Source organism: Zootoca vivipara, chromosome 9 (assembly GCF_963506605.1).
Source record: "Zootoca vivipara chromosome 9, rZooViv1.1, whole genome shotgun sequence".
In the NCBI taxonomy this organism is placed as follows: Eukaryota; Metazoa; Chordata; class Lepidosauria; order Squamata; family Lacertidae; genus Zootoca; species Zootoca vivipara.
Window position 1 is genome coordinate 49482232 of NC_083284.1, and position 12542 is coordinate 49494773.

The following is a 12542-nucleotide window of genomic DNA, read 5'->3' on the forward strand; positions in this document are numbered from 1 at the left end:
GGATTTTTTTCAATCCGGGCTGCCAGCGGGAAACGGCTTTAAAAACGGGGGTTTCCCGTGAAAAATGGGAGACTTGGCAGCTATGCTAATGGGTAACATTGTACGAGAAGGATTCCGCACAAAAAGACTGCATAGAGAGTAAAAAGGAGTGATGCTTAAGATTTACACTGAAATGAAAATAAAGTTCAACTTAGTTCCAAATAGACCTGTGTTTCATACTCAAGTAAGGATCTGCAAAGTGTCTGAAAGAAGGTGGCTGGCTATACTGAGGCACTGTGAAATTGTCAAGTGCAGAGTGTAAGGCAACATAATGGGACTCTCTTCTTTGTCACCTCTGCTCATACACTTTTATAATCTTCAGTGACACTCTGTTTCTGATTATTATTTTTTCTTTTCTCAATCCTTTTTCTTACTGTTGAACATCTTCCCTTCATGACACTTTGCTGACCTTTTTCTTGCAGTAGATTGTTTGTCTGCTTTTTCCTCTTTCCCTCTCTTCTGTCAGCCTACCCTTTTCTCCCCCTGTGGCTGTTCCAACCACTGTTTGCTTTTCTTCAACACAGAAGCATTCTGGCTGTGGATCTCAGCTTGTTGCTTCAATTAACTTTACAATGGACCCCCTGGCAACTCCCATTGTTTCCTGCTGCTGGTTTCTTTTTTCCTGCTGCTTTTTATCACTCTGCTTGGCTTTTTGGCAATCACTGGGTTTCCTGGACTATTGTTTGGAGAACTACTGGTCCCCTGCTGATGTTATCACTAATTTTCAGCAGATCTTTTGATAAAGCTTTTTCTTTTTCTGCCCAATAGTAATCAGGTTTGTGGTTTCCTTGCTTTAACCTAGATTCTACAAGGTAACTTCACCAGAATTTTTCAGTTGATGGAAACAATTAATTTGTACAGGGGTTCAGACTGACTGTCTGATATGACAACAGTGTTTTTATTTTGAAGGAGGAAAGAACACTCGTTTGAATTATACTTTCCCATACACGTTTCTTCTTATGCTGAAGTGTTAGCATTTCATTGCAGCTATATTCCCCTGATGACTTGTTAAGCAACCACCCATGTTAGCAGACTTCCATTGATTCCTCACAGATGGTTACTTTTAAAGACTATTGTTATTCATGTTACATGAATAACTGATAGACCTGCCTTCTAATTCTTCTAACACAGGGTTTTGATTGAACCAATGCCTGGTTATTCTTAAGGGAAATGAGAAGATAATGATGTACTATGTAAAATTTATATTAGCAAGTTTTCTTATTTTCTCAGGGGAACTTATCAACCAACACAAATTTAATAGTTTTTATCCAGCATTCCTCTGGGATTCTTTTAGTTATTCATATTAATAGCATTAGAAAATAGTTTTTTTTGTCATCCCTGTTCACTTCTTCCTTTTTGCTGTATGGCCAAACTGGGAGAAGCATAATTTATTCCTCTTCAACTAATCATTTCCAGTTTTGAAATACTGCAGAGAGAATTAATTTTATAAGACTGATTGAGGTTGCTAAAAATATATGCTTCTAAAACATTAAATTAGTGAAACTTTCAGATATTTATAGCAGTATTTGATCGTATATACAATATTCAGAATCAGAATCAGAAATGGTATTACCTGAACAGAGGGGAAGCTAGAATGTGTGCCTAGACAGAATAATGGGAAGGACACTACATTAAATTCCACCCAACTTTTTGACAATTTTTAATTTTATGTTATGCTTAAATAACCACCGTAATCAAACCCCACCCCTTTCTCTGAGTGTTGTGAAATTCCAGGAGTTCCAGGCACTTACCCAGCATTTGTGTTTCCTTCAAAAATTAGGCACAGCAGAGACTGAGGTGTCTTTATGATACACAGTTTTATTTACACATCTATACAACCTTACTCAGTGCCAGTGTTTCCCAAACTTGGGTCTCCAGCTGTTTTGGGGCTACAACTCCCACCACCCACAGCTAGTAGGACCAGTGGTCAGGGATAATGAGAGCTGTAGGCCAAAAACAGCTGGAGACCCAAGTTTGGAAAACACTGGTCTAGAGGGAGATAGTGCAGAACAGTCACATCGCACGAGGATCTGGCTCCCCCCTTAAGGGCAGCATTGGATTAAAATTTCAGAAGAAAAATCCCCTGTTCCAGCCTGTCACTCTCAGTTCACAAGGAATTTGCCCCTCCTTCTCCTTTTAACTGATTCCGAGGACCTTCCCACAGCCTGTGTCATTCAAAGTTGAAACCTTATACTTGGCCTTTGTCTGCTGCCATTGGCCTTTGCCTCTGCTGCTCACTCAGAGCCACCCCTCTGCTGGCCTGCAGTATTTGCATTGCTAGTCATTCTTAATGGCCCAGTATTCTGCTCTCTTTGTTTCTTACTGATGACCCATCTTCTCGCAAACTACTTCCTAAGCACAGAAAACTGATTTGGCCTGTATTTTTGACACTGCTAGATTCAGCATCTGGCAGCTTCCCTTAATACTCCAAGCCAGTGCTTTTCTTCTAGAAAAAAAGGTGTCGGCATTCACCATGAAGTTGCGTACACACGCGCTAAACCCTATCTGTGGTGCCTACCCCCCCCCTTCCCCAATAAAGAGGCAAGAGTCAAGGATATGGATTAAAATTGGCCACAACTTTTATTGAATTCAGGAAGTGGGAAACTTGGCCCAGGCCTTAGCAGGTAACCCTCTCAACCCCTGTGGCTGAGGATATGCAGGTTGATGAGGCCAGCGAGAGGGGACTGTAAAGCACAAACTTACACAGCATGCCCTTCCACTAACCACATCCGGGAGTTTGACCTACGAGCCGCCGCTCCAGGGCCAGGGACTCCCGATTTTAGCCCTTTAAGAGGGCCCCTGCAACGCCGCCGCATGGGAAGGGAGCCCGATTGCATCCCTCCCAACTTGAAGATAGACTAAAGGAAACCTTGCCAAGGCCTAAAAACCGCCAAAGTTGTGACGAAATGCTGCGGGGAAGGCGAAACCTGGCCAATGCAGGGAAAATTCCTTCCCGGTTCTGAATACAGCAACCAACTATATCGCAGCAGCGCCCGCTAACCTGCAATGCAAAATATTATGCTGTAAAGGAAACACCGTTAAATAACACCGTCGCCTGATGATCGCTGACCTAGGAAGGAATTTTTTGGAAGGAAGAACGTTAAGTGAGGGAGGGTGGGTGGGTGACTGCAGAAGGAAGAAGGAACAAAGAGGCTCCTCCAGTGTGCTTGGCCTCTTTTCTTTGGCCTTACTCCGCCCCCTCCGGCCAGTCGTCCTTTGTCCCACCTGGCCAGGTGGCGGGTCATAGGCCAAGTCGCTCAGGTGGGTGTCACCGCCCAGGTAAGCCCCGCGCGGTGTCGCAAAGCCCGCCCACCTGAGGGGAGTGGTGAGGGCGGATATTGTTGCAGTAACTGCCACACTTTTGACCAGTGATTTTTTTCAAAAAAAGAAAAGGAAAAAAAAAGGTGCTACTACTGCGTACCCTTGAGTACCCCCAGAAAAGAGCACTGCTCCAAGCACTGATTTATTCCTAACATTTACTAAGAATCTAGGGGCATATGGCCCTCCACAAACGCTCCCATCTCAGCAAGAATTGCTTCCAGTAGTTTCCTAAAATGACCTTTTATGGTTTTTCACCTGCTAAATTCATGGAGTTCTGTTGAATGTTTAGCCACTGAAACTATTCCTTGTAAACGATAATTGTTTGAAGGACTAGAATACATAACTCCCCCCCCCAGTTTAACTAGAATAATGCAAACTAGAATAATAATGCAAACTAGAATAATTCATGTATAACTGTGATGTCAGACCTATTCGTTCAGAACAGACTCTGGAAAACAGAACAATGCATTTTACTACAAATTAAGAGGCTTTAGTAGTCATAGAAATGCCAATAATTAAATACAACCCCCCCCCCATAAAAAAGCAATACTTGATACAGTAAAGGGACCCCTGACTGTTAAGTCCAGTCACGAACTATTTAATGTGTTTAGAGCAATCGGGTACATTATCTGAATGATACAGGTATTACTACTCATCTTTCAGATGTAGTGGGATGGGACTGAAACTGAGGGAGCAGTGGCTTGCAAAACTTATGGCAGAGGTGAAGCTTGGACCATAATAATGAACTATGATCATCCCAGATCACACTCCTAGATTCTATACCCCAGGAGCTCATTCAAAATCACTGAAATCTAAGAAAATCAATTAAATTTATTTATTAATGTATTTTAATTGTTTTTACTGATTTAAAACATGATTAACATTGGCTATTTTTATCCTGTGTGTGTATGTAATATATCCCACAAAGAAAATCATTACCTTCTGTAGATGCAGTGCTGCACAGTTTAAAAAGTAAATATGAACATCACATCGCTTAAATCATATTAATTGAATGTTCCTTCCTTACCAGCACACACGCCAAAGCGATATAATTGCATCCTAATCCAATATTGTGTTTTACTGACTTATGTAAAGTGCAGACTTAAGCACCATTTTCTATTCCTCAAACTCACTCTAGTCAAAGAAGCTCATCATTACTGTAATTTGTGGACATATCAAGTGCATCACATGGTTGTATTATTCTTCAAATGCTATATTTAACAAATTAGAATACTCTTCCTCTTCAAATTGAATTTGGCTGTTCCAGTTTTCAGTTTACATTTCTTTCTCTCTCCCCTCCCCCCCCCCCGGATTTCTTAGCAGATATACATATTTAGAGAGAAATATAATGGAATGCTCTATTTATCATCCTCTCCAAGGTTTGAAATGTACTATTAACAGTTATCTTTGGCTAATGATAGTTGTGAGCACCTGAGTAATATATAGTTATGATAACTCCATGAACTCTTTGCTTCTTCTATCCCTAGATGGGTGTTACTTCACAAAAAAATATGAGGAAGAAGCCAAGCCACACTTACACACCAAAGAAACTGCCCTTTGTCAAATACTGAGCAGCACCTAATTAAAACCCAGTGCTATGTGAAAGATGGGACTGGATTTTACTATGCAAGGCTGCAATTACTGCTTCCTCTATATTTCTGTGCCTTTTGACATTTTTAAGGCAGAAAGAAAAGAGGTACAGTACATAGCTACCCTTGTATTCTAGTTGCATAGCAGCCCTGCCATAGCTTTCTTTGAGTTCATGAACCAAAGGAAATTAAGTTACTGTATAGGAAGTGGGACTAATGAATGACTGGTGTGTGACTTATAGCCATGATGCTATAAGTGAGATGCTATCTCAAAGAGCTGTTGCACAAACACTGAACAGCTAGATGCTGATAGAGCTTATATAGAGCTATTCAGGACATAGGATTTTGCTCCTCCTCTCAAAGAGGTTGAATGGATGAGAACCATGGTTTTGTATGGGTTGTGGTATTTGTAGTTTTGTATGTTTTTGTGGTATTTTATGCATTATGACTTGCCATTATTTTTATTAAAGTTTAGTAATGTTTTATTGTAATTTTTAAGTTTATTATTTGCTAATAGTTTTAATGTTTACTACTATATTTGAACAGATTATTAAATATTGCTTAGTTTATTTGATATAAGCTGTTTATTTTAAAGTTATGTTTTTATTATGACTTTTTAAAATATTGGATCAGATTGTTATTAGGGACTTAGCTACATTAGTAAAGAAAAAGCGTTTTATATGCATTAAAACACTGTGACACCAGATGGCGCTGTGGAGTTCTGCCTTTCCCCAACATGATTTCTCACTATGAGGTTTACAACGCATTTTCCTGAAATGCTTTTTTGATGCAATCCTTGCTGTCTATTTCGTCGTTTCTTCAGCTTGTAAACCGCCTTGTGCATAGTAATATAGAAAGGAAGTGTACAAATTAAAAGTGAAGTGAAGTAAAATGATAAAATACTATGTTACTGCACCCAAGATTCACTACATGCCATATGGAGGCATGGCTTCTGAGGTCCTGGAAAGCTGTATCTTAGGAGGTAAGGAGTTTCTATAAGCTGCATTTGTGCTAGGAGCTGCTGCAGGATCCTGCTCCCCTTTGTCTATGGATGATGTCTTGCTGACTCTGAACTCTCAGTACTAGTGGGTCCTGAAACTAACCTTCCAAGAATAGCAGTATAGTTTCTTACTGTCCCTGAAGGCAAGGTAGTGGAGCACTGCATGGAGCAAGACCTGCAGGATGTAAATAATAGGTAAAGGTAGGTAAAGGACCCCTGGACAATTAAGTCCAGTCAAAGGCGACTATGGGATTGCAGCGCTCATCTTGCTTTCAGGCTGAGAGAGCTGGCCTTGGTCCACAGACAACTTTCCGGGTCATGTGGCCAGCACAGTGCTACCTATTTATCTACTTGCACTGGTGTGCTTTCAAACTGCTAGGTTGGAAGGAGCTGGGACTGAGCAACGGGAGCTCACCCCGTTGAGGGGATTCAGACCACCAACCTTCCAATCGGCAAGCCCAAGAGGCTCAGTGGTTTAGACCACAGCACCACCCACGTCCCCTATGTAAAGAATAGTGCACCTGCTATAAGTGAGAGTTGCTGCCACCATATATATAGTCAAATATCAAAGTGTTGTGTTTCAGAGTCAATGCCATCTGGTTAGTGTGGAGAGGGAACTTTTTCAAAATTTGTAAAATGCCATATTTACTTGGAAACCAGGCTCTATTTCGAGCCCTAGTAGCTCACATAACTCTGTATGTACTTCTGCTTGGGTTGTTTGCTTTCACCCATACATAGAAACACCTCAAAGCTAAGTAAATTTCAGCTTTATTTAATTAAAGGCTGTTTTGCTCTGTCCTGTAAAGAATCTGCCGATCTATTCTGGGATTTGTTTAAAACTAAGCAATGGATTATTTGTGATGAGGAAGGATATACAAGGTGCAGTGTGAGACTGCAGTGTACATTGCTGCCCCATTGAACTGTGAGGATATATGCATAGCATTGTGCTCCACAAAATCTAAATGCAATTTAAGGCAGGAAATACAGAGAAGCTGATAACTTTTCAAGTTTCCAGGAAAGCAAATTCCCTGAGAATGTAGTGATGTGCAGTGAAATTAAATACCAAAAGGCTAGGTAATAAGTTTTGTTAGATAACCACCACCACCAATTATAATAATGATATATATTTGCACCATTAAAAAGTAAGATTTGCTGGGCTTTGCAACTTATTGTCATGAGATTTTATGTCAGGTTGTTGTTGTTGTTTAGTCGTTTAGTCGTGTCCGACTCTTCGTGACCCCATGGACCATCGCACGCCAGGCACTCCTGTCTTGCACTGCCTCCCGCAGTTTGGTCAAACTCATGTTCGTAGCTTCGAGAACACTGTCCAACCATCTTGTCCTCTGTCGTCCCCTTCTCCTAGTGCCCTCAGTCTTTCCCAACATCAGGGTCTTTTCCAAGGATTCTTCTCTTCTCATGAGGTGGCCAAAGTATTGGAGCCTCAGCTTCACGATCTGTCCTTCCAGGGAGCACTCAGGGCTGATTTCCTTAAGAATGGATAGGTTTGATCTTCTTGCAGTCCATGGGACTCTCAAGAGTCTCCTCCAGCACCATAATTCAAAAGCATCAATTCTTCGGCGATCAGCCTTCTTTATGATCCAGCTCTCACTTCCATACATCACTACTGGGAAAACCATAGCTTTAACTATACGGACCTTTGTCGGCAAGGTGATGTCTCTGCTTTTTAAGATGCTGTCTAGGTTTGTCATTGCTTTTCTCCCAAGAAGCAGGCGTCTTTTAATTTCGTGACTGCTGTCACCATCTGCAGTGATCAAGGAGCCCAAGAAAGTAAAATCTCTCACTGCCTCCATTTCTTCCCCTTCTATTTGCCAGGAGGTGATGGGAGCAGTGGCCATGATCTTGGTTTTTTTTATGTTGAGCTTCAGACCATATTTTGCGCTCTCCTCTTTCACCCTCATTAAAAGGTTCTTTAATTCCTCCTCGCTTTCTGCCATCAAGGTTGTGTCATCTGCATATCTGAGGTTGTTGATATTTCTTCCAGCAATCTTAATTCCGGCTAGGGATTCATCTAGTCCAGCCTTTCGCATGATGAATTCTGCATATAAGTTAAATAAGCAGGGAGACAATATACAACCTTGTCGTACTCCTTTCCCAATTTTGAACCAATCAGTTGTTCCATATCCAGTTCTAACTGTAGCTTCTTGTCCCACATAGAGATTTCTCAGGAGACAGATGAGGTGATCAGGCACTCCCATTTCTTTAAGAACTTGCCATAGTTTGCTGTGGTCGACACAGTCAAAGGCTTTTGCATAGTCAATGAAGCAGAAGTAGACGTTTTTCTGGAACTCTCTAGCTTTCTCCATAATCCAGCGCATGTTTGCTATTTGGTCTCTGGTTCCTCTGCCCTTTCGAAATCCAGCTTGCACTTCTGGGAGTTCTCGGTCCACATACTGCCTAAGCCTGCCTTGTAGAATTTTAAGCATAACCTTGCTAGCGTGTGAAATGAGCGCAATTGTGCGGTAGTTGCAGCATTCTTTGGCACTGCCCTTCTTTGGAATTGGGATGTAGACTGATCTTCTCCAATCCTCTGGCCATTGCTGAGTTTTCCAAACTTGCTGGCATATTGGGTGTAGCACCTTAACAGCATCATCTTTTAAAATTTTAAACAGTTCAGCTGGAATATCATCACTTCCACTGGCCTTGTTATTAGCAGTGCTTTCTAAGGCCCATTTGACTTCACTCTCCAAGATGTCTGGCTCAAGGTCAGCAACCACACTACCTGGGGTGTACGAGACCTCCATATCTTTCTGGTATAATTCCTCTGTGTATTCCTGCCACCTCTTCTTGATGTCTTCTGCTTCTGTTAGGTCCTTACCACTTTTGTCCTTTATTATGGTAATCTTTGTACGAAATGTTCCTTTCATATTTCCAATTTTCTTGAACAGATCTCTGGTTTTCCCTATTCTATTGTTTTCCTCTATTTCTTTGCATTGCTCATTTAAGAAGACCCTCTTGTCTCTCCTTGCTGTTTTTTGGAAATCTGCATTCAGTTTCCTGTATCTTTCCCTATCTCCCTTGCATTTTGCTTGCCTCCTCTCCTCCGCTATTTGTAAGGCCTCGTTGGACAGCCATTTTGCTTTCTTGCATTTCCTTTTCCTTGGGATGGTTTTCGCTGCTGCCTCCTGTATAATGTTACGAGCCTCCATCCATAGTTCTTCAGGCACTCTGTCCACCAAATCTAAATCCTTAAACCTGTTCCTCACTTCCACTGTGTATTCATAAGGTATTTGATTCAGATTGTATCTTACTGGCCCAGTGGTTTTTCCTACTTTCTTCAGTTTAAGCTGGAATTTTGCTATAAGAAGCTGATGATCTGAGTTACAGTCAGCTCCAGGTCTTGTTTTTGCTGACTGTATAGAGCTTCTCCATCTTTGGCTGCAGAGAATATAATCAATCTGATTTCGATGCTGTCCATTTGGTGATATCCATGTGTAGAGTCGTCTCTTGTGTTGTTGGAAGAGAGTGTTTGTGATGACCAGCTTGTTCTCTTGACAGAACTCTATTAGCCTTTGCCCTGCTTCATTTTGAACTCCAAGGCCAAACTTGCCAGTTGTTCCTTTTATCTCTTGATTCCCTACTTTAGCATTCCAGTCCCCTGTAATGAGAAGAACATCCTTCTTTGGTGTCATTTCTAGAAGGTGTTGTAGGTCTTCATAGAATTGGTCAATTTCACTTTCTTCAGCACCGGTAGTTGGTGCATAAACTTGGATTACTGTGATGTTAAAAGGTCTGCCTTGGATTCGTATCGAGATCATTCTGTCATTTTTGAGATTGCATCCCATTACAGCTTTTGCCACTCTTTTGTTGACTATGAGGGCCACTCCATTTCTGCTACAGGATTCTTGCCCACAGTAGTAGATATGATAGTCATCCGAACTGAATTCGCCCATTCCCTTCCATTTTAGTTCACTGATGCCCAGGATGTCGATATTTATTCTTGTCATCTCATTTTTGACCACATCCAGCTTACCGCCATTCATGGTTCTTACATTCCAGGTTCCTATGCAATATTTTTCTTTACAGCATCGGACTTTCCTTTCGCTTCCAGGCATATCCGCAACTGAGCGTCCTTTCGGCTTTGGCCCAGCCGCTTCATCAGCTCTGAATCTACTTGTACTTGTCCTCCGCTCTTCCTCAGTAGCATGTTGGACGCCTTCCGACCTGAGGGGCTCATCTTCCAGCGTCATAACTTTTATATGCCTGTTGTCTTTGTCCATGGAGTTTTCTTGGCAGGGATACTGGAGTGGCTTGCCAGTTCCTTCTCCAGGTGGATCACGTTTAGTCAAAACTCTCCACTATGACCTGTCCATCTTGGGTGGCCCTGCATGGCATAGCTCATAGCTTCTCTGAGTTATTCAAGCCCCTTCGCCACGACAAGGCATTGATCCATGAAGGGGCTCTTGTCCTGGCTGGCACAAAGCCTGCTCAAAAAAGACGCTCTCTGCCAGGTGCTCCGTGATCCTGCCCTCCTCCTCTTCCTTCGGCTCTTTCGCCGCCGGAAGAAGCGTGGCGACGACCTCTTTCCTCCCCAGCGCTTTCCTCTGGCTCTGCTCGGAGACCTGGAGCCGAAACTTGTCAATCACGCCATAGTGGCAAGGTTGGACGTCTCGGTGGCGGATCACGATGTCAACGCAGCATTGAGGCTTCACCGCGCCCGCCGCATCAACCACGACATATTTATTTGGGGTTGTGCAGAGAACTTTGAATTTCAAGGCAAATTCGTAGGGGTTATAGAGAGTCAGGACCTGTTTGTGGGTCGACTGGTCGTCCGCATAAAAGATCAGCTCCGTGGGGAAGAGGAAGACGGGAAGGTTTCCTCCCACTAACTCTGGCTGCCTTCGTTGCTGCTGCATTGGCCCCGATTCCTCCTCGCTTCTGCGCCTTCTGCTCGCCGGCCGGCTTGGTCTCCCCAAACGTCTCGTCAGGGTGATTTAGGAATCCGAAAGCATCTTGGCAAACTCCTCGGTCCCGGGTTCTTTCGGTCACCAGCCGCCGCCGAGAAAGCGCCCTCAGGTTATTAGCATACAAACATTAGCATGTATGTCCTCCAAAAAAGTGATTAGAAAGCATGAACACCTGTCAATCAGATTGGACAAAGTATATCCTAATGTTCATGATTAGCTTAAAGTAGTGACTGAAACTAAGTCTGTTATATGATAATTATAATACATGTGGGCTATGCCAGCAAGATGAACAACAATTAGTTTTATTTCTTAGTTTCTCTTACAAAGGATTTAGTCTGACATCCTTCTTGGCATACCTGCCAAGTCTCCCGCTGAAAAATGCAGGATGAGAAGTGGCGCGGCACCGGAAGTTGCGTAGAAGCAACTTCCAGAGCTGCTCTGACCATGTGTAGGCACCGGAAATAGGGCAGAGCGGCACCGGAAGTCACTTCTACGCAAGCCGCCAGGTGCCCACACATGGTCAGAGCAGCACCCAAAATGGAGGCTCCGTGGCAGGTAGGAAATCCGGGGAATTTCCGGGATTTTTCTCCATTCGGGAGAACAGCAGGAAATGGATTAAAATCCGGGGGTTTCCTGCGAAAAACGGGATACTTGGCAGCTAAGCTTCTCGGACCACTCCCAAGAACCCAGACCTCAGGCATACTCTGTTCCAACTGCTTTCTCAAGAAAACACTTTTGCTTTTTGGCCACTAGGTGGCAGCCACATAAACATATACAGTGGTACGTCTGGTTACGAACTTAATTCATTCCAGAGGTTCATTCTTAACCTGAAAAAGTTCTTAACCTGAGCTCCCACTTTAGCTAATGGGGCCTCCCGCTGCCGCCGCGCCACTGCTGTGTGATTTCTGTTCTCATCCTGAGGTAAAGTTCTTAACCCGAGGTACAACTTCCGGGTTAGCGGAGTCTGTAACCTGAAGCGTTTGCAGGCCCGGCTCTAGGAGTAGTCGCGGTGGCGCGGGGCGCCGGGCCGGCAGGGGGGGGCGCTGCGTGCTGCGGCCACCCAACAGGGCGGGAGTGCCGGAGTGAACTCCGTGCCACAGCGCCAGGGTGCCCGACCTGCTTGAGACGGCCCTGAGCGTTTGTAACCCGAGGTGTTTGTAACCTGAGGTACCACTGTGTAGGCTATCCCCTATTTGCATGGCAGTTGCGTTCCAAGTCCTCACATGCAACGGTGGAGTGCGCATAAGCCCAGTACACCCCACCCCCTTTTTCAGCCACTTCTGGGTCACCGTGATACGTGTGTATACAGTTGCGCATCAGCTAGACTAGAGTGGTAGCCCCTTAATCTGGTGAACCAGGTTTGCGTCTGCGCTTCTCCACATGCAGCTGCTGAGTGACCTTGGGCTAGTCACACTTCTCTGAAGTCTCTCAGCTCCACTCACCTCACAGAGTGTTTGTTGTTGTGGGGGAGGAAGGGAAAGGAGAATGTTAGCCGCTTTGAGACTCCTTCGGGTAGTGATAAAGCGGGATATCAAATCCAAACTCTTCTTCTACATTTTTCTTACACGCCTATTTTGTTATTGCTACAACCACTTCAGCCTGCATGCCACCATAGCTAGAAGTCAGCATAAAATATGTGGCTACTGTGTGCAGAAAGGGTTTGCTCTC

General features: G+C 43.5%; 2 protein-coding genes across 4 annotated transcripts in view; one reads left to right on the forward strand and one right to left on the reverse strand.

Annotated features, from left to right (window-relative positions):
* LOC132591162 (teneurin-3-like) overlaps window positions 1-12542 on the forward strand; it is a 1137496-nt gene that overhangs the window by 97882 nt on the left and 1027072 nt on the right. The window lies entirely within an intron of this gene.
* On the reverse strand, window positions 1103-10972 carry LOC132592679 (motile sperm domain-containing protein 1-like). The gene is made up of 2 exons (XM_060279134.1): window positions 10387-10972; window positions 1103-1199 (listed from the first exon to the last, which is right to left on the reverse strand). Exons 1-2 carry the CDS (start codon window positions 10821-10823, stop codon window positions 1103-1105), a joined length of 534 nt encoding a protein of 177 aa, XP_060135117.1. The 5' UTR covers window positions 10824-10972.